Raw genomic sequence first — 27,377 nt, 5'->3', positions numbered from 1 at the left:
ATCAGCGGAAGCTTCACTATCGCTGAGAGGGTATGAAACTCCATGCCAAGATATGTCAGCGATTGGGCCGGTGTCAGATTTGACTTTGGAAAATTGATGATCCACCCGAAACCCTGGAGAGTCTCCAGGGTAGCGTCGAGGCTGCGTTGGCATGCCTCTTGAGAGGGTGCCTTGATCAGCAGATCGTCCAAGTACGGGATCACCGAGTGACCCTGCGAGTGTAGGAGCGCTACTACAGTAGCCATAACCTTGGTAAAAACCCGTGGGGCTGTTGCCAGGCCGAACGGCAGTGCCACGAATTGCAGGTGTTCGTTTCCTATGGCGAAGCGCAAGAAGCGCTGGTGCTCTGGAGCAATCGGTACGTGGAGATAAGCATCTTTGATATCGATCGATGCAAGGAAATCTCCTTGGGACATTGAGGCGATGACGGAGCGGAGGGATTCCATCCTGAACCGTCTGGTTTTTACGTGTTTGTTGAGCAGTTTCAGGTCCAGGACCGGGCGGAAAGACCCGTCCTTCTTTGGGACCACAAACAAGTTGGAGTAAAAACCGTGGTTCTGTTGCTGGAGAGGAACAGGGATCACCACTCCTTCTGCCTTCAGAGTGCGCAGCGCCTGCAGAAGAGCCTCGGCTCGCTCGGGAGGCGGGGATGACCTGAAGAATCGAGTCGGGGGACGAGAGGTGAACTCTATCTTGTAACCGTGAGACAGAATGTCTCTCACCCAGCGGTCTTTTATTCGTGGCAGCCAGGTGTCGCAAAAGCGGGAGAGCCTGCCACCGACCGAGGATGCTGCTAGAGGAGGTCGAAAGTCATGAGGAAGCCGCCTTGTTAGCGGCGCCTCCGGTGGTCTTTTTAGGACGTGACTTAGACCGCAATGCATCAGAGTTCCTTTGTTCTTTCTGAGACCTTTTGGACGAGGAGAATTGGGACCTGCCCGCGCCCCGAAAGGACCGAAACCTCGACTGCCCTCTCCTCTGTTGGGGTATGTTCTGTTTGGGCTGGGGTAAGGATGTATCCTTTCCCTTGGATTGTTTGATGATTTCATCCAAACGCTCGCCAAACAGCCTGTCGCCAGAAATTGGCAAACTGGTTAAGCGCTTTTTGGAAGCAGAATCTGCCTTCCATTCCCGTAGCCACAAGGCCCTGCGGAGAACCACCGAATTGGCGGCCGCAACCGCCGTACGGCTCACAGAGTCCAGGACAGCATTAATAGCGTAAGACGCAAATGCCGAGGTCTGGGTGGTAATGGATGCCACTTGTGGCGCGGACGTGCACGTGGCTGCTTCAATTTGCGCTTGACCTGCTGAGATAGCTTGTAGCGCCCATACGGCTGCGAATGCTGGGGCAAAAGAAGCTCCGATAGCTTCATAGATGGATTTCAACCAGAGCTCCATCTGCCTGTCAGTGGCATCTTTGAGCGAGGCCCCATCTTCCACTGCAAGTATGGATCTAGCCGCCAGTCTGGAGATTGGAGGATCCACCTTGGGACACTGAGTCCAACCTTTAACCACGTCAGGGGGAAAAGGATAACGTGTATCCTTAAGGCGCTTCGAAAAACGCTTATCTGGACAATCATGGTGATTCTGGACTGCCTCTCTGAAATCAGAGTGGTCTAGAAACATACTCTGTGTACGCTTGGGGAACCTGAAACGGAATTTCTCCTGCTGAGAAGCTGACTCCTCCGCCGGAGGAGCTGAGGGAGAAATATCCAGCATTTGATTGATGGACGCAATAAGATCGTTCACTATGGCGTCCCCATCTGGAGTATTAAGATTGAGAGCGCCCTCAGGATCAGAATCCTGATCAGCTGTCTCCGCATCATCAACCAGAGATTCCCCCCGCTGAGACCCTGAACAATATGATGTCGAGGGAAATTCTAAGCGAGCCCGCTTAGTCGGTCTGGGACTGGGGTCTAAGTCATAACCCTCAGCCTGGGATGTATGAGATACCCCGGAAGGACATTGTTGGTCCAACTGAGGGGGGCCAGGGAACAGTGATTCAACAGAGTCCCTTTGCTGAGATACCGGCCTGGACTGCAAGGCTTCTAGTATCTTAGCCATAGTCTCAGAGAGTTTTGCAAACTCCGTCCCCGTCACCTGAACAGCGTCAACAGGTGGCTCCCCCTGGGCCCCTCTTAGCAGAGGCAGAAGTGCTACAGGGGCCGAACATTGCACACAATGAGGGTCAGTGGAACCTGCCGGCAGCTGGGTCGTACAAGCGGCGCAGGCAGCATAATAAGTCTGTGTTTTGGCACCCCTGCCTTTTGTGGGCGCCATGCTATTGTTTTCCCTGAGCAACACAATAGGGTATATAGCCAGAATGAACTGTGCTCATACAGTGTAAAGTATATACTATAAACAAATAATGTATCAATACACTACAGCACCATGGGGCTAGCACCAACAGGTGCTGCTTACCACCCGCCTAAAGCGGTTGTGAGGCCACCAGAGACCGTGTCTGGGTCTCCCAGGGTTTGTCCCTCTCTGCAGCGTCGGAGGAGCTGACAGGAATGGCTGCGGCGTCCTGACGAGAGGAGGGAGCCGTGGGCGTGGCCGAGAAAGTGCGGGAACTGGTGCTCACACTGTGCACAGTGAGGGGGGTGGAGTATGCAAATCATACTCCAGCCCTCAGTGCTGCTCGTTCCGTGCAGCGTCCCGCCCTTCCCCTGCCTGTCAGGGCTGAGGGCGGGAGAAAAGGAAACTAGGCCGCAAGAAAGCCGGGGACTCGAGTATAAGCTTGGCCGCCGTAAAAGCGCGGCCGGCGCCGAAGTCCCCGGCGAACTACAAGTCCCAGCCGCGCCGCAGTTTCCCATAGCAGCGGCGGTTAGCGCGGTAGCCCCTACATATAAAACACACTCAGCGACACTGAGTGTGTAATGGCACAGTTTAACCCGGTCAGCGCCGCGGTCCCCGGTGCACTAGCACACCCAGCAAAGCTGAGGTGCTGCCGTGCGCGGTCCCCACAGGGATACAGAGTACCTTCAAGTAGCAGGGCCATGTCCCTGAACGGTACCCGGCTCCTATCCAGCAGGCTCCACAGGAGTTGTGGATGAAGCACGGTCTCAGTGCCTGGAGACCGATAGGATCCCACTTCGCCCAGAGCCCTGAGGGGGATGGGGAAGGAAAACAGCATGTGGGCTCCAGCCTCCGTACCCGCAATGGATACCTCAACCTTAACAACACCGCCGACAAGAGTGGGGTGAGAAGGGAGCATGCTGGGGGCCCTATATGGGCCCACTTTTCTTCCATCCGACATGGTCAGCAGCTGTTGCTGACCAATCTGTGGAGCTATGTGTGCAGGTCTGCCTCCTTCGCACAAAGCAAAAAAACTGAGGAGCCCGTGGGAGCACGGGGGGTGTATAGGCAGAAGGGGAGGGGCTTAACACTTTTAAGTGTAATACTTTGTGCGGCCTCCGGAGGCATAGCCTATACACCCAATTGTCTGGGTCTCCCAATAGAGCGACAAAGAAAACAAGATAGAATGTTTTGATTTTGTTTGCTTTTTTTGTAGTATTGGCGCAGAAAAAATACTATTGCATCCGATGTTTCGGCTCAACATGAGCCTTTCTCAAGGACGAGGAGTCTGTATATAATATTGTTGTATATATAGTCATCTTCCTTGAGACAGGCTCGTGTTGAGCCAAAACGTCGGATGAATTAGTATTTTTTCTGAGCCAATACTACAATAAAAGCAAACAAAATCAAAAACATTCTATCTTATTTTTTCCTCATGAGTGCCGAAATTTATTACTTTTGATTATTCAACATTTTGACTTCAGAGCACCAATTGACAGCTAATTATACAAGGTGGCCATAAAATAACCTAAGGTGTTTGGAGCCATGTGCAGACTGACCCAGTGGGCAGAATTGGCTGAAAATTGGAATGTATGGTAATCAAGGCATGGGGAAACGGATGGCATTGTTTAAAAAAAAAAAAAAAAATGTTATACCAAAACTACTCACCAGGTAAAAAAAAAAAAAAGCACAGAACAGTGAGCGAGCGACCCAAAAACCGTGTGCCGATAATTGGAGATGTCACAATTGTTCCACGGTAGCACAACTGTTCAATTGGGCCGCCATCATCCATGGTGATCATGTTCACCCTATGCAGCACATGCTTGACACTTGCGTGTAACATGTCTGGTGGGATGCTGCGCACTTCTAAAATGATGCGGTCTTTGAGGTCTGCCAGGGTGTTGACATTTCCCCGATAAAACACACTCTCTTTCAAGTGTACCCACAACCAGAAATCACAAGGATTGGGATCAGACAACGCAGTGGCCATGTATTAGGGAAGGAGCGGCTCAAAATCCTGTCATCGAGAAAATGTGCACGCAGAACGTTCTTCACACGGTTTGCAATATGAGGAGGTGCACCATCATGCATGAAGGTGGTCATCTGAAGACACTGCCACTGTTGGAGTTGCGGAACGACCAGTGTTTCCAGCATTGCCTGATATCTCCCTGCTGTCACAGAACAGGTAACAACCCCAGTTGGCCTTATTTCTTCATAAAAGAATGGTCCGAGGATGAATGATGAGGTGAAGCCACACCAGTTACCTTTGGCGAATGTAGTGGAACGCCCCTCGAATGCATGCAGATTTTCGGTAGCCCATATGCGACAGTTTTGTGTGTTCACCGTTCCATTCAGGTAAAAATGCGCTTCTTCGCACCACAGCACATTCAATGGTCAATTGACATCCACTTCCACTCTCGCATGAAACATGAATGTAAATATCATGCGGGTATCATTGTCACGAGGAAGAAGTTACTGATGATGGCTAATTTTGTACGGGTATGCCCACAAGACCTTTCGGAGAACTTTCCACACTGCTGTATGGGAGCCCCAATTGCTTGGAAACACTGCGTGTACTGCTGTTCCCGGCAGGGTTGTTTGTGCCCTGTTCCACGACGGCAGTGGCAATGTCCTCCACAACCTCTCTGCTTACCGGTTGTCGCCCACGCCCTGGCTGGACACCCTGTTACCTCAAAACTTTTCATCTGTCTCAGTGAATTGACAGCCATTGCACCGCTACGTGTGTGAAGGTCTTTCAAACAATGAAAGGCTCTCAGTGCAGCTGTAGCATTCCTGGCATTCTCATAAAAAAACGCACTAACCGCGCTCGATCCGGCAAAGAGACAGGCATCTTGCAGACTGAGTTGCAAGGCGTGCTTCACTGTACAGCGCCACTTTTTCACCTGGTGGGGAGTTTTGGTATAAATGTTTTTTTAAGATGCCTTTTGTTTCCCCATGCCTTGAACAGCATACATACCAATTTTCAGCCAATTCTATCCACTGGGTCAGTCTGCACACGGCTCTAAACACCTTAGGTTATTTTATGGCCACCTTGTACATCAGCAGCTAAGAGGCTACGGGAAACAAACCATTACTCTCCTAAAATAATTTATGCTGTGTTTTGGGTTTTTTTTTCACTTTTTTTGAACTTTGACTTAAGCAGGTTTCTGCTATATACTGTAATTTGAAGACCTCATGCTGTATGAGTTAAAACCGAGAATTCAGCTCTGGATCTTTTATGACAAAGTGAGTTTTTGTTTACCTGTAATGTTAGTTTAAGCCTCTTAGCTATATCTTTAGTGGGTCTGAGGAGCACGTGAGCTGTAGTCTGACTCCACCCCCTTCTGTGATTACAGCTTCTGTCTATGGATATGTACACTGAAGGCCTGGTGTGGGCGGAGGCAGCTCTATGAGCTCTGCTACAAGCAAAATCTAAAGTCTTTTATTGTATCAAAATGGCTGCACCCAGTAATCTAAGTGATATATTGTTGGATTCAGGGCCTCTCTGCCTACATCATGCTGCTCACAGATGAGGTAGCAAAAACCTCCTGAAAGATTCCCTTTAAGGGCAACATTTTTTAATAAAAGATGTCTAATTTGCAGAAAACATGACAAAGCTGGAAGAACTGAGCAGACAATAGTTTTGTGAGCGAATATTCATAATTATCTGTTTTAAATTCACTTAAATCCAAGCCCATTTATGCTCAACACCTTACGCCCCCGGGCGTTTTTCTCCCTCTTTCTTCTGAGAGCCGTAACTTTTTTATTTTTCCATCAATCTTGCCATTTAAGGGCTTGTTTTTTGCGGGCCGAGTTGTAGTTTTAAATGAAACCATAAGTTTTACCATATAGTGTGCTGGAAAACAGCAAAAAAATTCCAAGTGTGGAAAAACTGCAAAATAAGTGTGATCGCACAATAGTTTTTGGGATATTTTATTCACCATGTTCACTATATGGTAAAACTGATGTGTCGCTGTGATACCGGAGGTCGGTGCGAGTTTGGACACACCAAACATGAATAGGTTTACTTGTATCTAAGGGGTTAAAAAATTCACAAATTTGTCCAAAAAGAAGGGAATTTTGTTACTTACTGTAAATTCCTTTTCTTCTAGCTCCTATTGGGAGACCCAGACGATTGGGTGTATAGCACTGCCTCCGGAGGCCACACAAAGCATTACACTAAAAAGTGTAAGGCCCCTCCCCTTCTGGCTATACACCCCCCGTGGGATCACGGGCTCATCAGTTTTAGTGCTAAAGCAAGAAGGAGGAAAGCCAATAACTGGTTTAAACAAATTCACTCCGAAGTAACATCGGAGAACTGAAAACCGTTCAACATGAACAACATGTGTACCCGAACAAAACCAACAATCCCGAAGGACAACAGGGCGGGTGCTGGGTCTCCCAATAGGAGCTAGAAGAAAAGGAATTTACGGTAAGTAACAAAATTCCCTTCTTCTTCGGCGCTCCATTGGGAGACCCAGACGATTGGGACGTCCAAAAGCAGTCCCTGGGTGGGTAAAGAAATACCTCATGTTAGAGCTGCAAAGACAGCCTTCCCCTACGGGGAGGTAACTGCCGCCTGCAGGACTCTTCTACCTAGGCTGGCGTCCGCCGAAGCATAGGTATGCACCTGATAATGTTTGGTGAAAGTGTGCAGACTCGACCAGGTAGCTGCCTGGCACACCTGTTGAGCCGTAGCCTGGTGTCGTAATGCCCAGGACGCACCCACGGCTCTGGTAGAGTGGGCCTTCAGCCCTGATGGAACCGGAAGCCCAGCAGAACGGTAGGCTTCAAGAATTGGTTCTTTGATCCATCGAGCCAGGGTGGCTTTGGAAGCCTGCGACCCTTTGCGCTTACCAGCGACAAGGACAAAGAGTGCATCCGAGCGGCGCAGGGGCGCCGTGCGGGAAATGTAGATTCTGAGTGCTCTCACCAGATCTAACAAATGTAAATCCTTTTCATACCGAAGAACTGGATGAGGACAAAAGGAAGGCAAGGAGATATCCTGATTAAGATGAAAAGAGGATACCACCTTAGGGAGAAACTCCTGAATGGGGCGCAGCACTACCTTGTCCTGGTGGAACACCAGGAAGGGAGCCTTGGATGACAGCGCTGCTAGCTCAGACACTCTCCGAAGAGACGTGACCGCCACTAGAAAGGCCACTTTCTGTGAGAGACGAGAAAGTGAAACATCCCTCAGAGGCTCGAAGGGCGGCTTCTGGAGAGCAACTAGTACCCTGTTTAGATCCCATGGATCTAACGGCCGCCTGTACGGAGGGACGATATGACAAACCCCCTGCAGGAACGTGCGCACCTGAGAAAGTCGTGCTAGACGCTTCTGAAAAAACACGGATAGTGCCGAGACTTGCCCTTTAAGGGAGCCGAGCGACAAGCCCTTTTCCAACCCAGATTGCAGGAAGGAAAGAAAAGTAGGTAACGCGAATGGCCAGGGGGATACTCCTTGTGCAGAGCACCAGGATAAGAAAATCCTCCACGTTCTGTGGTAGATCTTAGCAGAAGTGGACTTCCTAGCCTGTCTCATGGTGGCAACGACTCCTTGGGATAATCCTGAAGACGCTAGGATCCAGGACTCAATGGCCACACAGTCAGGTTCAGGGCCGCAGAATTCCGATGGAAAAACGGCCCTTGGGACAGTAAGTCTGGTCGGTCTGGTAGTGTCCACGGTTGGCCGACCGTGAGATGCCACAGATCCGGGTACCACGACCTCCTCGGCCAGTCTGGGGCGACGAGTATGACGCGGCTGCAATCGGATCTGATCTTGCGTAGCACTCTGGGCAAGAGTGCCAGAGGTGGGAACACATAAGGGAGCCGGAACTGCGACCAATCTTGCACTAAGGCGTCTGCCGCCAGAGCTCTTTGATCGCGAGACCGCGCCATGAACGTCGGGACCTTGTTGTTGTGCCGCGACGCCATTAGGTCGACGTCCGGCACCCCCCAGCGGCGACAGATTTCCTGAAACACGTCCGGGTGAAGGGACCATTCCCCTGCGTCCATACCCTGGCGACTGAGGAAGTCTGCTTCCCAGTTTTCTACGCCCGGGATGTGAACCGCTGATATGGTGGATGCTCTGTCCTCCACCCACAACAGAATCCGCCGGACTTCCTGGAAGGCTTGCCGACTGCGTGTCCCTCCTTGGTGGTTGATGTATGCCACCGCTGTGGAGTTGTCCGACTGAATTCGGATCTGCTTTCCTTCCAGCCACTGCTGGAAGGCTAGTAGGGCAAGATACACTGCCCTGATTTCCAGAACATTGATCTGAAGGGTGGACTCCTGCTGAGTCCACGTCCCTTGAGCCCTGTGGTGGAGAAAAACTGCTCCCCACCCTGACAGACTCGCGTCTGTCGTGACCACTGCCCAGGATGGGGGTAGGAATGATCTTCCCTGTGATAATGAGGTGGGAAGAAGCCACCATTGCAGAGAGTCCTTGGCCGTCTGGGAAAGGGAGACTTTCCTGTCCAGGAAAGTTGACTTCCCGTCCCATTGGCGGAGAATGTCCCATTGAAGTGGGCGCAGATGAAACTGTGCAAACGGGACTGCCTCCATTGCTGCCACCATCTTCCCTAGGAAGTGCATGAGGCGCCTTAAGGAGTGCGACTGACCATGAAGGAGAGACTGTACCCCTGTCTGTAGTGACCGCTGCTTATCCAGCGGAAGCTTCACTATCGCTGAGAGAGTATGAAACTCCATGCCAAGATACGTTAGTGATTGAGTCGGTGACAGATTTGACTTTGAAAAGTTGATGATCCACCCGAAAGTCTGGAGAGTCTCCAGCGCAATATTCAGGCTGTGTTGGCATGCCTCTTGAGAGGGTGCTTTGACAAGTAGATCGTCCAAGTAAGGGATCACCGAGTGTCCCTGGGAGTGCAAGACTGCTACCACTGCCGCCATGACCTTGGTGAAAACCCGTGGGGCTGTCGCCAGACCAAATGGCAGAGCTACGAACTGGAGATGGTCGTCTCCTATCACAAAACGTAGAAAACGTTGGTGCTCTGTAGCAATCGGCACGTGGAGATAAGCATCTTTGATGTCTATTGATGCAAGGAAATCTCCTTGAGACATTGAGGCAATGACGGAGCGGAGGGATTCCATCCGGAACCGCCTGGCGTTCACATGCTTGTTGAGCAGCTTTAGGTCCAGAACAGGACGGAACGAGCCGTCCTTTTTTGGAACCACGAAGAGATTGGAGTAAAAACCTTGCCCTTGTTCCTGAAGAGGAACAGGGATCACCACTCCTTCTGCTCTTAGTGAGCCCACCGCCTGCAGAAGAGCATCTGCTCGGTCGGGATGTGGGGAAGTTCTGAAGAACCGAGGCGGAGGACGAGAACTGAACTCTATCCTGTACCCGTGAGACAAAATGTCTGTTACCCACCGGTCCTTGACCTGTGGCAGCCAAATGTCGCAAAAGCGGGAGAGCCTGCCACCGACCGAGGATGCGGAGGGAGGAGGCCGAAAGTCATGAGGCAGCCGCCTTGGAAGCGGTTCCTCCGGTTGCTTTCTTGGGGCGTGAGTGAGCCCGCCAGGAATCTGAGCCCCTTTGCTCCTTCTGAGTCCCTTTGGACGAGGAGAATTGGGCCTTGCCGGAGCCTCGAAAGGACCGAAACCTCGACTGCCACCTCCTCTGTTGAGGTTTGCTTGATCTGGGCTGGGGTAAGGAGGAGTCTTTACCCTTGGACTGTTTAATGATTTCAGCCAATTGCTCACCAAACAGTCTGTCTACAGATAGTGGCAAGCTGGTTAAACATTTTTTTGGAAGCAGAATCCGCTTTCCATTCTTTTAACCACAAGGCTCTGCGCAAAACCACCGAGTTGGCAGACGCCATTGAGGTACGGCTCGTAGAGTCCAGGACAGCGTTGATAGCATAGGTCGCAAACGCAGACATTTGCGAAGTTAAGGACTCCACTTGCGGCACTGCTGGACGTATGATAGAGTCCACCTGTGCCAGACCAGCTGAAATAGCTTGGAGTGCCCACACGGCCGCGAATGCTGGAGCAAACGACGCGCCGATAGCTTCATAGACAGATTTCAACCAAAGGTCCATCTGTCTGTCATTGGCATCTTTAAGTGAAGCCCCATCCTCCACTGCAACTATGGATCTAGCCGCAAGCCTGGAGATTGGGGGATCCACCTTTGGACACTGGGTCCAGCGTTTGACCACGTCAGGGGGAAAGGGATAACGTGTATCCTTAAGACGTTTGGAGAAACGCTTGTCTGGATAAGCATGGTGTTTCTGGACTGATTCTCTGAAGTCAGCGTGGTCCAGAAAAGTACTCAGTTTACGCTTGGGATACCTGAAATGGAACTTCTCCTGCTGTGCAGCTGCCTCTTCTGCTGAAGGGGCTGGGGGAGAAATATCCAACAGTCTATTGATGGCCGCTATAAGGTCATTTACCATGGCGTCACCATCAGGAGTATCCAGATTGAGAGCGGTCTCAGGATTAGACTCCTGATCACCCTCCTCTGTCTCATCATGCAGAGACTCTTCTCGCTGAGACCCTGATCCGCGTGATGACGTGGAGGGTCTCTCCCAGCGAGCTCGCTTAGGCTGCCTGGGACTGTCATCTGAGTCAGAGCCTTCAGCCTGAGATGTCTGGGACCCCCTTGAAGCACGGATTAACTCCAACTGAGGGGGACCGGGGAACATTGACGCAGCAGTGTCCATGGTCTGAGTAACTGGCCTGGCCTGCAAGGTCTCTAGGATTTTTGTCATAGTGACAGACATCTTGTCAGCAAAAACTGCAAACTCTGTCCCCGTCACCGGGACAGGGTTCACCGGTGACTCTGCCTGGGCCACTACCACCATAGACTCCGGCTGACGAAGTGGCACAGGGACCGAACATTGCACACAATGGGGGTCATTGGAACCTGCCGGTAGATCAGCCCCACAAGCGGCACAAGTAGCGTATACAGCCTGTGTCTTGGCACCCTTGCGTTTTGCGGATGACATGTTGTTGTCTCCTCAGTGCAATATAGGGTATACAGCCAAGAAGCGACCTTACAGTGCAATATATATATATATGGTATAGAGAAAAAAATACACCAATATAACACTGGGGCACTAGTGGGGCCAGCACTAATGTGCTGCTTACCGCCCGCTTAACGCGGGTGTGTGGTCGCCAGAAATCCCTTGTCTGGGTCTCCCAGAGCCTGTGTCCGTTCTCCAGCCAGACTGCATGTAGGAATGGCTGCCGGCGTCCTGTGGAGAGGGGCGGGCCCTGGGCGTGTGCAGACAAAGTGCGGGAAACCTGCGCCCCACTGTGCTCAGTGAGAGGGCTGGAGTATGTAAATAAGACTCCAGCCCTCGGCGCTGACTATCGTACAGCGTCTCTCCCTTGCCCTGATTGACAGGGTGGGGGCGGGAACGAAGCGGAGCTAGGCCGCAAAAGCCGGGGACTAGATTTATAAGCGCCGCCGTCGTAAAAGCACGGTCGGCGCTAAGTCCCCGGCGCACCACAAGTCTCAGCCGCGCCGCCGCTCCAGGGGCGGCCGGCGCGGCAGTCCCCAACACAAAAAGTCCCTCAGAGAAACTGCAGTGACTGTAACCCCAGCGCACAGCGCTACTGTCCCCGGCGCACTAGCACACCCAGCAAGTCTGGAGTGTGCGCGGCCTGTCCATACGGGGACACAGAGTACCTGAATGTTGCAGGGCCTTGTCCCTGAACGGTACCCAGCTCCGTATCCAGCAGGTTCTACGGGTCTGTGGATGGAGCCCGGCCTCAGGGCTTGGGGGCCGGTAAGATCCCACTTCCTCAGAGCCCCTCAGGGGGATGGGGAAGGAAAGCAGCATGTGGGCTCCAGCCTCCGTACCCACAATGGGTACCTCAACCTTAACAAACACCGCCAATAGGAATGGGTTGAGAAGGGAGCATGCTGGGGGCCCTAGTATGGGCCCTCTTTTCTTCCATCCGATATAGTCAGCAGCTACTGCTGACTAAACAGTGGAGCTATGCGTGGATGTCTGACCTCCTTCGCACAAAGCTTGAAAACTGATGAGCCCGTGATCCCACGGGGGGTGTATAGCCAGAAGGGGAGGGGCCTTACACTTTTTAGTGTAATGCTTTGTGTGGCCTCCGGAGGCAGTGCTATACACCCAATCGTCTGGGTCTCCCAATGGAGCGCCGAAGAAAAGTGGTGCACGTTTTCCGAAACCCGTAGCGTTCTCATTTTTCGGTATCTATGGCTCAGTGATGGCTTATTTTTTGCGCCTCGAGCAGACGTTTTTAACTGTACCATTTTTGCACAGATGCTACGTTTTGATCGAGTTATTGCATTTTGCGCAAAATGTGCAGCCACCAAAAAAAACGTAATTTTGGAGTTTGGAATTTTATTGCCGCTATGCCGTTTAACAATCAGATTAATTGATTTTATAATTTTGATAGATCGGTATTTCTGTACCCAGCGATACCAAATGTGTATATTTTTGTAACCCTTTAGTTTTCAATGGGGCGAAAGGGGGGTGCTTTGAACTTTTAGGTTTTTTGTTTTTTTTTAATTTTTTAACAACTTTTTTTTTTAATTTTACTAGGTCCCTTAGGGGACTATAACGGTCAGCTGTCTGATTGCTCTTCCATATCTCAGCTACAGAGCGGAGATCTGCAGATATGCTGCTTTACTCTCATTGTCGGCACTATTCCGGCATTGAGAGAAAGTACTCAGGTTAGCTACAGGCGTCATCACATGACCCTGTGCTACCATGGCAACCACAGAAAGTCACGTGAACACATCATGTGACTTCCAATGGGGGTGGGGTAAGTTATGATAACGGCGGGGCACATATACATCTCGCTGCTAGATTTTGGCAGCGAGATGTAAGGGGTTGATAGTCGCAGGTGGAAGCGATTCCACAGTCGACTAGCAGGCACATGTCCGCTGTTGAAATCAGCTATGTGTGCGGATCGCACAGGGAACAGGGATTAACGTCACACGATCCACAATGTACCCAGTACATCATGGGTTGCTAAGAGGTTAAAAGTTCAGAGAACAGTTCTAACTGGTGACAGACAGCCTTTTGCAAGCATGTTAACAGGGAGAGCTGAAGAGGGCTGCATACATAACTAATAAGCATAGAAAGAAGGGATTTCAATGAGCAGACTACATGTTATACAGAGTCTCACAGATTGTAAAGTCAGTCCTATCTAATGTATTTATAAGAAATTCAATGCATACCTGATAGCGGCTAATCCTCTCTTGTTTTAACTGTTCAAACCGTCTTTTCAGTTCTGCTTGGCGCTCCACCTTTTTCTGGGCTCTGCCTACAAACATCACTTTTCCGTTGACATCCCTCCCGTTCATGTCATCTACAGCCTATTAAAAAAATTATAACGTTAAGAGAAAAATTATAGTCCCGTTTCCCCCACATTCAATCACCACTTTTTGCAGAGCTCCCAAGTGCCTGGCTCTCCCCTGCAGACAGTCTTTGTCTGCCTGGTCCTCCAGGGGAGCTCTTACCTTATTTGCATCTTCATGTTTTTCAAAGCTGACAAAGCCAAACCCTTTGGACTTGCCACTGGGGTCAGTCATCACTTTAACGCTCAGGGTCTTCCCTGCAGCCAAGAGACACCAGTTAACCACAAAGGTTACAGGGTCACAGCATGCAGGTGCACGGCACACGCTTGATACCCGGCGCCCACATGCGGGAGCGGAGTCAGAACTCATTAGGTTAACCACGGCATACGCGTGAAACCAAAAGCCCACATGCATGGGCAGAGCCAAGGAGCTCACAGAGTTATCCACAGCACACACTAAGCCAGAAGCAAGTGGTGACTTTATGGGTTCAGAATTTCACGCAGTTACCGTATTTGCTGAAAGTCTCCTTTAGCCGTTCATCATCCATATCTTCCCCAAAATTCTTGATGTAAACGTTTGTGAATTCCTTGGCTTTGGCTCCAAGTTCTGCTTCCCTCTCCCTACGGCATTTAAAGCGACCAACAAACCTGCATGACAAAGAAAACAAAGTTGAATTAGGACTCCGTAATATAGATTATCCAACTCACATTGGGCGGCATGGTGGCTCAGTGGTTAGCACTGCAGTCTTGTGGTGGCTCAGTGGTTAGCACTGCAGTCTTGCAGCGCTGGGGTCCTGGGTTCAATTCCCACCAAGGACAACATCTGCAAGGAGTTTGTATGGGTTTCCTCCCACACTCCAAACACATACTGATAGGGACTCTAGATTGTGAGCCCCAATGGGGACAGTGTTGCCAATGTATGTAGAGCGCTGTGGAATTAACAGCGCTATATAAATGAATAAATCTTATTATTATTATTATTATTATTATATTAACCCCTTCAGCCCCCGGGCACTTTCCGTTTTTGCGTTTTTGTTTTTTGCTCCCCTTCTTCCGAGAGGCGTAACTTTTTTATTTTTCCATCAATCTTGCCATATGAAGGCTTGTTTTTTGCGGGACGAGTTGTACTTTTAAATGAAACCATAAGTTTTACCATATAGTGTACTGGAAAATGGCAAAAAAATTCCAAGTGCGGAAAAATTGCAAAAAAAGTGGGATTGTACAATAGTTTTTGGGATATTTTATTCACCGTGTTCACTATATGGTAACACTGATGTGTGGGTATGATGCCTCAGGTCGGTGCGAGTTTATAGACACCAAACATGTATAGGTTTACTTGTATCTAAGGGGTTAAAAAAAATTCACAAGCTTGTCCGAAAAACGTGGCGCACGTTTTGTGCCATTTTCCAAAACCCGTAGCGTTCTCATTTTTCAGGATCTGAGGCTCATTGATGGCTTATTTTTTGCGTCTTGACCTGACGTTCTTAACGGTACCATTTTTGCGCAGATGCTACGTTTTGATCGCCTGTTATTGCATTTTGCGCAAAATTTGCGGCGACCAAAAAACGTAATTTTGGCGTTTGGAATTTTTTTGCCGCTACGCCGTTTACTGATCAGATTCATTGATTTTATATTTTGATCGGGCATTTCTGAACGCGGCGATACCAAATATGTGTGTATTTTTTATTTTTTTAACCCTTTAATTTTCAATGGGGTGAAAGGGGGGTGATTTGAACTTTTAGGTTTTTTTATTTTTTAAAACTTTTTTTTTTACTTTTTTTTTTATTTTACTAGTCCCCCTAGGGGGCTATTGCGATCAGCAATCTGATCGCTTTGCACAATCTGCAGATCTCAGCTACAGAGCTGAGAACTGCAGATTTGCTGCTTCACTTTCAATGCCGGCTGTATTCCGGCATTGAGAGGAAGTGACTCATGTTAGCCACAGGCGTCATCACATGACCCTGTGCTACCATGGCAACCGCCGAAAGTCACGTGACTTCCGGAGGGGGCGGGGTAAGTCACTGTCATGGCGGCGCCCATATACATATCGCTGCCAAGACTTTGGCAGCGAAATGTAAGGGGTTAATGGCCGCGGGTGGAAGCGATTCCACCTGCGGCTAGCAGGCACACATATCAGCTGTTGATAACAGCTGATATGTGCGCCGATCGCCGCCGCCCGCTGGCGGCAGGGGGCGGGGCTTACCGGAACACGATCCATGATGTATCTAGTACGTCATGGGTCGTTAAGGGGTTAAGGCTTCATTCAGATGTCAGGGTTTTTTTTCACATACAAGAGAAAAAAAAAAACAACTAGTTTTATCAGGAATTTTCTACAATGCATGGTCCAATTTTCATGAAAAAATAAGTTTCTAGTAAGAAACAGTAAGTGACAATCAGACTGCAGAGTGCTGTCCAATTTTTTTTCCCCAAACCCATAGACTTGTAGTGCCAATTTTTCTTTTAACCATTATAGTTATGAGTGCTATCTGTACAAAACACAAAGTACTCATATGCAAAAAAAAAAAAAAAAAAACGGAACTGTGAATGAACTGTAGGACGGCACAATTGGGCAAAGTCACAAAGGAGTGGTGCAGACGGCTACAATTTTCTCGTGTAGCACTCATTTAAAGCAATGGATGGCCGATTAATAGACAGTCCTGCCTTGTCTCTACCCTGGTTATCTGATCCTTCAGAAGGGATGAGTCCCAAAAATGATAAAAGAAATTCAAGACCATCAGTGGTGCAGATTATATTCAGAGGTCGAACAAGTTGGCGCCAAAACAGGAAAACACATTGAATTGAAGAATAAAAATACCGTATTTTTAGGATTAAAAGATGCTCTTTTCCTCCCAAAAATTTGAGAGGAAAATGAGGGGTGCGTCTTATAATCTGAATGTAGCTTACCAGGGGGTGGTGGAGAATGGGCCCTGTGCTGGATCTGTAGGGGCTGTGCGGAGTAGAGCGATGCGGTGGATATCCCAGAAGCTATTGGCGGTGTGGGTCAAATAATGGCGCCCAGAGTCGTCGCGTGTGCAGATGGAGATCTCAGCTCATTAACTGTGCATGCGCTGCCTCCGGCCCATTGATCTCCCAGCAGCGGACTTGAGGAAAATGGCACCCAGAGGTGGCTCGTGCGCAGATGAGATCTCGGCTTACTGAGCTGATAGCTTCATCTGCACATGCGCTGGCTCTGGGCACCATTTCTTTGAAGCCCGCACCCCCGACAGAGCATCTGGGAGACCTAACACACCACCTGAAGGATCGCCCTATTGCACCACCGCCCCTGCCTCCTGTGACCCCGCCCCACCACCGGATTGTAAGACGGACCCTTTTTTTTCTCTGTAAATTTGGAGTGTGTCTTGTAATCCGGTGCAAAATTGTGTATTAAACGAAAAATACGGTACATAAAAAATAATGCAGTCTTTCTTTCAACCTCATTATACCAGACAATGATGTATACGACTATCAATTAGCCCAGAGTGAAGAAACAATGTAGATTTGGAGGACAACGGAGCACATAAGGATGATTTTAAATCTGAATAGTTAAAAGTACACTTTATTTGCTAGAACCCAGATAACCCCTTTGAAGGCATGCTATAAAATTAGCAAATAAGTGTGTTTTTCTAAAATATATCTTTATTCTACCTGTGTAACAAGGGTTGCTCTTTACTTCCATAATATGCATTTAAAAATTCTTATTTACATGCAGAACCTGTACTAAAATTATATATATATATGTTTAGACAGACTCACACTTTACGGTCATTGAGCAGCATGCCATTCATCTTCTCTATGGCTCTATCTGCAGCATCTTGTGTCTCAAAGTGCACAAAAGCATATCCCTTGGATCCATTCTCATCGCACACCACCTGTAAAAGACATTCATTACTATCTTTGCGTGCTACAAAAAATAAATACCCTAGTTATACAATTTGGTGCTAAACTTACCTTACAGGAAAGGATGTTGCCAAAAGCTGAAAAAGTGTCATAAAGTGCTTTGTTGTCAATAGATTTGTCCAGATTCTTTATGAAAACATTGCCCACTCCAGATTTCCTAAGGGACGGGTCACGCTGGGACCACATAATCCGAATAGGTTTCCCTTTGATCACATCAAAGTTCATTGTATCCAGAGCACGTTCCGCTGCAAACAGATGCAAGAAACATGCATTAACGTATCTATTTGGTTTCAATACAGTAATCCTATAACAAAGTATAAAATTCTGCAACAGAACGAAAACTGTGTCTGTTTTACAATTGTTTCAAATACCAAGCAGGTTCACAGGTAATAAAAGGGAACCAAACATCAGGATTTTGGTATATAAGGTAAAGCCAGTGCAGTACTGGCACTATCAGGCACAGGCTGAACCAGGGCTGTGGAGTCGGTAAGGCTGCTTTCACATATCCATCTGTAGCAGTGCGGCACAATCCAAGCGCTCTGCTGAAAAAAAACAAAACGTTTTTTTTGCCGCCGGTTTTGTTTTTTACAGCATTGACTTGCATTGGCGCCGCATGGGCTTGCGTTCCGTCCGTTTTTTGCCGCATGCGGTAGATTTAGCTAATGCAGCGGCCGGATGGAACGTTCCCTGGCACGTTTTTTGCTGCAGCAAAAAAAAAACCGCATCGCGCCGCATCCGTGCGATGCGGCGCATTTTTCAATGCATCCCTATGGACGCCGGATGCGGTAAAAACCGCATCCGTCCGCCGCATGCGGTTTTGTCCACTGCGCATGCTCAGTAGCATGCCGCAAGCGGCAAAAACCGGACGGGCTGCATGTAAAAAACGTATGCAAAGGATGTGGTGTTTTCACCGCATCCGTTGCATAGGTTTCACAGCCGGATTGAGCCGCAGTGCTCAAACCGGATGTGTGAAAGCAGCCCAAGCCAAACCTTCGACTCCGACTCCTCAATTTCCCTTGCACCGACTCAGACCACAACTCCGACTGCTTATACAATGTGAACATCAGACATTTAATCATTTTTATGATACAATAATCAAGATATTTAAATAGAACATAAATATATTTATTGGAATACAACTTTAGAACACAAAAAACTAATAAATTGTAAATATGTAATACAATATGTAATATACAGTAGATTACATATATATCTTGTGTGTGCATGTATAATATATAATTACATATTGTATAACATTAACAATTTATTAGTTTTTTTGTGTTCTAAAGTTGTATTCCAATAAATATATTTTATGTTCTATCTAAATATCTTGATTATTGTGTCATAAAAATGATTAAATGTCTGATGTTCACATTGTACTACAATAAAGTTTTCACTTAAATATAAGCAATATACTAAATATTATTTAGTATGTTTTTGTTGAAAACAGTTTTTTGCCACTTATATATAACACTATGTAATACACTATGTAATACACTATGTAATACACTATGTAATACACTATGTAATACACTATGTAATACACTATGTAATAAAGTGGCAAAAAAGTTTTCAACAAAAACATACTAAATAACATTTGTGCAGTCTATGAATTTGTTCTAAGAAATAGTGTGATGCCCTGGCAAAACCAGGTAGTCACAGATAGGCCCCCGCATAACGCCAACCCCTCACACAGGAAACACACAGCCAACCAGAAACCCTAGTCACCCCCCCTTAGGGAAAGATAGACACACCAGTGGGCGGGACCAGGTGGTTGGAAACGCCCACCCCGGGGTCTAGACAGCCCAGGGAGGGAAAACAAGCAGTTAAATTTGGTAGTTCAAGTTGAAAGGAGGTGGGCTGGAGCTAGGTGTAGCTCCAGCAGATAAGGTTCAAGTTGAACGGTACCAGGGATGGAGCCCTGGTGCCTTGGCTAGGAGACAGACGGTGGTCTCCGTCAGGAGACGGGAAGACGGCTCGGCAGAACCGAGGTGGACCGGGACAGGGTTGTAGCCCGCTGGTACGAACACGGGGAACAGACCCGGAAACCGTAGCACAGAGAGGGTACTCGGACCCTGAAGCCAGGACCGGAAACCAGCGGCTTGGTTAATTACCCGATTGAGGCCAGGACTAGAGGTCCTGTCCCACCCAACGTCCCTCATAGAAGACAACAGCCCACCGATAGAGATAGGAGGTCACCGCCAAGGCCCATAGATCCCACGAGTCAGCATCTGCGGGCACGGCTCCTTAGGCCACATCCAGCCGGGAGCGGACTCCTGAGTTTCAGACTAGTAAGCTATTGATCATCAAGCAGTATATGATGACTTGGGTCCACATAAACAGCTGCCAGAAGGATTTTATTTTCCAATAGCTGTGTTTCTCTCAGTTTCATTGAAGCAGAAAACCTCCTCTTTGGGACAGGCAAAATAGCAAGTTCATAGTATCATAGTTTTTAAGGTTGAAGGGAGACTCTAAGTCCATCTAGTTCAACCCGTAGCCTAACATGTTGATCCAGAGGAAGGCAAAAAAAAACCCCAATGTGGCAAACAAGTTCCAATGGGGAAAAATGTCCTTCCTGACTCCACATCCGGCAATCAGACTAGTTCCCTGGATCAATACCCTGTCATAAAATCTAATATACATAACTGGTAATATTAAATTTTTCAAGAAAGGCATCCAGGCTCTGCTTAAATGTTAGTAGTGAATCACTCATTACAACATCATGCGGCAGAGTTCCATAGTCTCACTGCTCGTACAGTAAAGAATCCTCGTCTGTGATTATTATTAAACCTTCTTTCCTCAAGACGTAGCGGATGCCCCCGTGTTCCAGTCGCAGGCCTAGGTGTAAAAAGATCTTTGGAAAGGTCTCTGTACTGTCCCCTCATATATTTATACATTGTGATTAGATCCCCCCTAAGCCTTCGTTTTTCCAAACTAAATAACCCCAAGTTTAATAACCTATCTTGGTATTGCAGCCCACCCATTCCTCTAATAATCTTGGTCGCTCTTCTCTGCACCCTCTCCAGTTCAGCTATGTCCTTCTTATATATCGGTGACCAGAATTGTACACAGTATTCTAAGTTCTTCCACTCCCTTATGAAAATGCCAGGAGTTAAATCCTCAGCTTGTAATTTTTTAGTCAAGGTAAATGGGTGATTAAGCAATTCCTTCCATTCAGCCACCTGTGTCCATTGACCTTCATTTAAGGTTACTTGAGGGTTCACCATATCTATAAGAAACTATTTTAGTTCAAGCAATCGCTCAGTCATTAAATAAGTGCTGCCTCATCGAATGGCTTGATCAACAATTGCCCCTTTCCCAGCACGTCTCTTCAAGATGGAATCAATTTTAGGGGTTCTGGCGGCAATAACCAACTTCCTCACTGTTGCAATCAGATTTCCAGCATGTCCGCCCAGTTTCACACATCCGGCTTTTCGCCGGTTTGGCGGATGTGGCGCACGCCAGTACAGTACGATACAGTACAGTGGCAGCGCCACAACTTCCGGGTCACATGAAAGCATGTGACCATCGTTTGTCGCGCTGCCATTGTATTGTATACATTGTACTGGAGTGCGCCGCATCCGCCAAACCGGCGAAAAGACGGATGTTTGAAACCGGGGTCCCTCTTGCAGACTCTCTCTTATTGCCAGCTGCAGCTTGTGCACAACACAGCGCATGTGATTAATATGAAAGTGTTTTGAAGCAGCTTCAACAAGATCATCTAATCCTAAAGTATCATTTTGCTGTTCTTCTGTTGTAATATCTGTTTGTTCCTCAGTTACATGAACAGCGCTGTGGCCTTCCATCTCACACATACTGAATCCTAAATTTTCTTCTAGCTGTTGTTCATTACTCTCATTCATCAGCTTAATTGTACTTATCATGTTTGAAGCATTGTTCATTACAATAGCAAGAACCTGTTCTTTTTTGAGTTTGTAATCTTGCAGAACTTTTTCCACTAAGGCCTGGAGAAACTGGCTGCTGTGATGAGCTTTACTATCTTTTACTGCCAGTGTCTTACTAACAATTTATTTCTTGTCACAAACATATCGAACATTGATGGCAAAATAATTCAGTGAAATGCAGTGACTCTGGCATCCCAGCAAAGGCAATGGGTGAAAAGATAGGACATTCAGACACAGCTTTTTATGAGGATCCTCACAAAGAATGAGCAGTCAGTTTGTGGTGTTTTTCTAATCTGCTTTTGCTATTGAAAGCATTATTTATGAGCTCAAAAAGCTTTCAGGTGATGCTGTTTTTTAAAAAGCTGATCTGATTTTGCAGCTGAAAAACATATCCTCAAAAAACGCAGCAAAAACGCTGTGTGTGAATGTAGCCTTAGATCAGGAATAGAACAGACATTTATAGGACATTTCATAAGTTTCCCAAATTCCTATGAAAAAGTTTTCATCACATTCTGCATTGCACTACTGTCCCCAATTCATTATATATTTTAGGAGTCGGAGTCGGTGCATTTTATAAACATTTATAGGACATTTCATAACTTTCCCAAATTCCTATGAAAAAATATTCAGCACATTCTGCATTGCACTCTTGTCCCCACTTTATTATATATTTTAGGAGTCTGAGTCGGTGCATTTTATACCGACTCCACCAAAATAAGCTCCGACTCCACAGCCCTGATTATGAAGCCAGCAAAGTCTATGAGAATTCAGAAGTGCTGTGCCCACGTTACTTATTTTTCCCTTGCGTATTTGGTGAAGATTTGGTGACGAAAAAAAATAAATCTGCACCAAATACACAAGGGAAAAATACTCAACGTGGGCACAACACTTCTGAATTCTCATAGACTTTGCTGGCTTCACAATGAACATGCAAATTGTGCTGCAGATTTCTGAAAATCTGCGTCAAAATCCGCATCAAAATCAGCAACGTGGGCACAGGGCCTAATACTTAAGACGTCTGCCATGAATGACCCTGATTAATTTAATGCAGGAGCTGTGCAAATAATAAACAGGCTACTGATTTTAACGTCAACGGCATTATTTTGCACAGATTTGTTTTCGATTGCATGTAAATGGGTACAAATACAATACCCTATAAACTGTATATACATTGAATGCTGAACATAAGTAGAATTTTTAGGTCATGTGCACACGTTGCGTTTTGGTCTCATTTTAAGCTGCACCGTGTCAATGACAAAATGCATGCTTTTGCTTCCCCGGCAAAGTCTATGAAAAATCACAATTTCCATCCGCACGTTGCTTTTTTTAGGCAGCGTTTTATTTGACAAATATTTGACAAAATCATTGCCTAAAAAAAAGCAGCATGTCACTTCATTGCATTTTGTGAACAATTTCCAAATTTCTCAATTTCAAAACGCAGCCAAAACGCAATGAAAACGCGGTCAATACGCATGTGTTTTGACTTCATTTTGTTGTCAAACGCAGTGTTTACATTTGTCAACAGGCTGCAGTTCTGTTGTCAAGCCAGAACGCAGCGTGCGGACACACCCTTAGGCCCTGTGCGCACTAGGTGTTTTTACCCGCGGTTTTGCTGCGGAAATTTCTTGAGAAATGTTTGAAATCTTTGTGCAGACATTTCCCAGCAAAACCTATGAGAAAAAAAATAGCTGTGCGCACACTGCGTTTTTTTTTTTCTCAAGAAAATTCTTTCTGAAGATTTTCTTGAGAAAATTTCTTGAAAAAATGTGCAGGTCACTTCTTTTCCGCAGGTACCTGCGGTATACCCCCGGTATTTCACTCCATTCACTGTAATGTAATCGCGAAATACCGGGGGTATACCGCAGGTAGCAAATGATGTGCGTTACACCCCCGGTATAGCCGCGGTTTACCTACGGTAATGTTCATCGCTGCCTGCGGTTTTGCAGGAAGAGATGTCATTATAACAGAAGAGGAAGCGGAGCAGAGTAAACACACGTCACACTCCCTGGAAGCCGCACAGAAGCACTTCCGTGTGACCTCCAGGTCAGGGCTGTGGAGTCGGCAAGCCAAACCTTCGACTCAGACTCCTCAACTTCTCTTGCACCGACTCCGACATATATTGCTTATAGTTAGGTGAAAAATTTATTGTAGTACATGAACATGTGTATGTGAACATCAGACATTTAATAATTTTTATGATACAATAATCAAGATATTTGGATAGAACATAAAATATATTTATTGGAATACAACTTTAGAACACAAAAAACTGTAATAAATTGTAAATATGTAATACAATATGTAATATACAGTAGATTACATATATCTTGTGTGTGTGTATATAATATATATATATATATATATATATATATATATATATATATATATTATATATATACACACACACACACACACACATAAATACACACAAGATATATGTAATCTACTGTATATTACATAGTGTATTACATATTTACAATTTATTACAGTTGTGTTCTAAAGTTGTATCCAATAAATATATTTTATGTTCTATCTAAATATCTTGATTATTGTATCATAAAAATTATTATATGTCTGATGTTCACATTGTACTCAATAAATTTTTCACTTAAATATAAGCATTATACTAAATATTATTTAATAAAGTATTCAGCACATTCTGCATTGCACTACTGTCCCCAATTTATTATATATTTTAGGAGTCGGAGCATTTTATACCGACTCAGACTCCACCAAAATGAGCTCCGACTCCGACTCCACAGCCCTGCTCCAGGTGCCCGTGCAGTCTGTGTCCCGCTCCCTGCCAGCCCCGCGGCTGCCCGCCCTGCAGTGTCAGTGTCTGCCCACAGTGTCAGCAGCTTGTCACCCTGCAGCGCAGGCAGCCGCGGGGATGCCGAGCGCTGCTGTCAGGAGGTTAGATGAGATCATTACCTGCTGTGACGATCTCCTGCCTCCTGACATCACCGCTGTCACTGCAGTCTATGCCCGCGGCCCGAGACTGTTACTAGCGGTGACGTCACGGGCTCTCGCAATACTGCTGAGAACGCGGCGGGCATAGAAGGCAGTGACAGCGCTGATGGCAGGACTGCAGGAGATCATCACAGCAGGTAATGATCTCATCTAACCTCCTGACAGCAGCGCTCGTCATTCCCTGTAGTGACCTGGGCTGACCTATTGATGTTAGCTCAAGTCACTGCATTGCTCTCCCAGCCAATGGGGAACATTCTGTTCTTCATTGACTGGGACAGTGACTATGGTATGGATCGTCATGGGAACCCCTTATTGGATTACGCCGGACCAGGATTTGATTGTTGTTGTCAATAAATTGGTGAAAGAGGGAATGTGGGGAGTGTTTTTTCAAATAAAACTTTTTTTGTTGTCTATTTTTTATTTCTTTCTGACTGGGTTGGTGATGTCGGGTATCTGATAGACGCGTGACATCACTAACCCCAGGGCCTGATGCCAGGTGACATTACACATCTGGCATCAACCCTATATATTACCCAGTCACTGCACCAGGGCAACGGGATGAGTTGGGGCAAAGTGCCAGGATTGGCACGTCTAATGGATGCGCCACTTCTGGGGCGGCTGCAGCCTGCTATTTTTAGGCTGGGGAGTGTCCAATAACAGTGGACCTCCCTAGTCTGAGAATATCAGATCCCAGCTGTCCGCTTTACCTTGGCTGGTGATCCAATTTGGGGGGGAACCCATGTTTTTTGTTTTAAATTATTTCATGTAAAATAACAGCGTGGGGAGCCCTCTGTTTAGGATTACCAGCCAAGGTGAAGCTGCCAGCTGTGGTCTGCAGGCTGCAACCATCTGCTTTACCCTAGCTGGCTACAAAAGATGGGGGGACCTCACGTCATTTTTTTTTTATTATTTATTTATTTATTTTTTGGCTAAATACAAGGCTAGGCACCCTTTAGTGCCACATGAAAGTCACTAACGAGTGCCAGCTTAGAATATGCAGGGGGGTGGGACATTATATAGGTCTTTCTCATCTATCCATCTATTCATCTATCCATCTTTCCCTCTATCCATTATCTGTCTATCGATTATCTATATTATTTATTGCAGTTCAGTATAAAAAAAACGCAAGGACCAACCTGCGGAAAAAACGTGGCAAAAACGCATGCGTTTTTCCCGCGGTTTTGGTGCGTTTTTTTTACCGCAGGTGCGGTAATCTTCAACTCCCAGAAGTTTCTCAACAAATTTTCTTGAGAAAAATCACTTTTCTAGTGCGCACAGAGCCTTATGAGGATGTAGGCAGAGAATACTCCCCCCGAAATCCATATCAAATATTGAACGTGAGAAAATAGCCTAACCATTTCTCTAATATACTGTATATCTGACACATGCAATAAAACAACAAGGAAAAAAACAAAAACAGATTACTGTTTTAAAAGTTGTTCAGGCAGTAACTGGACACATGTGCTGGGGTCAGGCAATAAAGCACCGAGCTCAGAAGGAGCAGCAACTGGAATGTAGAGGAGTTTATTTATAGTAATGCAGATTTACGTGCAGATTACAGCCACAAAAACCTGACACTAACAACACTACACACATCAGGGCGATCCTAGTATAGGTTACTGGAAGGAGATGTCAAGATTACCCACTATCTGCCGGCAACACTGGGCACATACTGGGCACTGGTGCCAGACTTTCTCTGACAATGCACATAGACCAAAGGAGAATTCATCGAGGTGTTTACACCTGAATTCAGGCAGTCAAGATCTTGAAATGTGGCAAAATTCTTGCGCAATGCAAAGTTGTGTAAGGCTAGTTTCACACTAGCGTTGGACGGCTTCCGTAGCATTGCGTTGTGTGACGGATGCAACGGATGCGTTGCATATAGTGGCACAACGGATGCTACGGATCGTACAAAACAACGGAAAGCTTTTTTTTTATTCTTTACAGTTTTACCGGCAGCAGACTATTGTGAACGATCAGCTGATCGCTTTCAATAGCCGGCGGCCGGTCGCTCAGCTGAGCGCTCTCACTTGCCGGCGGCCTGGCATGCCGGCGGGCGCTCAGCTGAGCGCTCTCACTTGCGGCGGGCGGGCATGCCGGCGGGCGCTCAGCTGAGCGCTGTCACTTGCCAGATGGCGGGCGCTCACCTGAGCGCTGTCACTTGCCTGTCACTTGCCGGATGGCGGGCGCTCAGCTGAACGTTCGGCCACCGTGAGACAAAATAAAGTTTGTGATTTAAAAAAAAAAAGCATGCGCAGTGAAATCCTGAGGATTCCGCTGCTCAAAACGTTACAAGCTGCGTTCCTCCCGCTGGGCGGAAGCAACGGAGCGTCGCCCAGCGGAAGCAACGCAGGTCCTTTTGGCACAATCCGCCAACCATACAAGTCTATGGGAAAATCTTAATTACTCACCGGTAATGGGATTTTCAATAGCCCATGACAGCACCACATGAGAGATAGGTTCCGCCCACATCAGGACAGGAAACCCACTGATAAAAAGGCGGTACCTCTCCTCCACATCAGTAGGTTTTCAGAGCCAGAGAGGACCAACAAAACACAACAAACAGATTAATCATACCACCACCCAAGGAAAAACACCCATAACTAACACTCCCCAAAGGGTGCCCACAACCAGTGAATAGGGGGGGAACTAAGGGTGCTGTCATGGGCTATTGAAAATCCCATTACCGGTGAGTAATTAAGATTTTTCCCTGCCGCCCATGACAGCACCACATGAGAGATTTATATAGACCATCCACCTTAGGGAGGGACCACCGCCTGCAAGACCCGTCTCCCAAAGGAAAGGTCAGTTGTGGAGGACAAGTCCAGCCTATAGTGCCGAAAGAAAGTCCCAGGAGACGACCAAGTAGCCGCCCGACAGATCTGGTCAATAGAGGCATCCGCCCTCTCTGCCCAAGACGTAGACACTGCTCTAGTGGAGTGCGCCCTTATGCCCGGAGGAGGAGTGGCGTCTTTAGCCGAGTACGCCAAACCGATGGCATCCCTG

At 47.1% G+C, this 27,377-nt stretch overlaps 1 protein-coding gene across 2 annotated transcripts in view; it reads right to left on the bottom strand.

Annotated features, from left to right (window-relative positions):
• Positions 1 to 27,377, bottom strand: part of PABPC4 (poly(A) binding protein cytoplasmic 4) — an 87,205-nt gene that overhangs the window by 41,824 nt on the left and 18,004 nt on the right. The window contains exons 2-6 of one of the 2 annotated variants that reach the window (XM_075336219.1): positions 17,548 to 17,741; positions 17,353 to 17,468; positions 14,108 to 14,247; positions 13,763 to 13,857; positions 13,481 to 13,618 (exon numbers count right to left, since the gene is read on the bottom strand). In XM_075336219.1, coding sequence (XP_075192334.1) covers positions 13,481 to 13,618; positions 13,763 to 13,857; positions 14,108 to 14,247; positions 17,353 to 17,468; positions 17,548 to 17,741 — 683 coding nt within the window. Of the gene's footprint in view, positions 1 to 13,480; positions 13,619 to 13,762; positions 13,858 to 14,107; positions 14,248 to 17,352; positions 17,469 to 17,547; positions 17,742 to 27,377 lie in introns of those variants that run through there. The other variant, XM_075336220.1, reaches the window with a different exon arrangement.

The sequence above is a fragment of the Anomaloglossus baeobatrachus genome, chromosome 2, assembly GCF_048569485.1.
Source record: "Anomaloglossus baeobatrachus isolate aAnoBae1 chromosome 2, aAnoBae1.hap1, whole genome shotgun sequence".
NCBI classification, from domain to species: Eukaryota; Metazoa; Chordata; class Amphibia; order Anura; family Aromobatidae; genus Anomaloglossus; species Anomaloglossus baeobatrachus.
The sequence above is the reverse complement of the archived record's forward strand: the minus strand, read 5'-3'. Positions and strand labels throughout refer to the sequence as shown.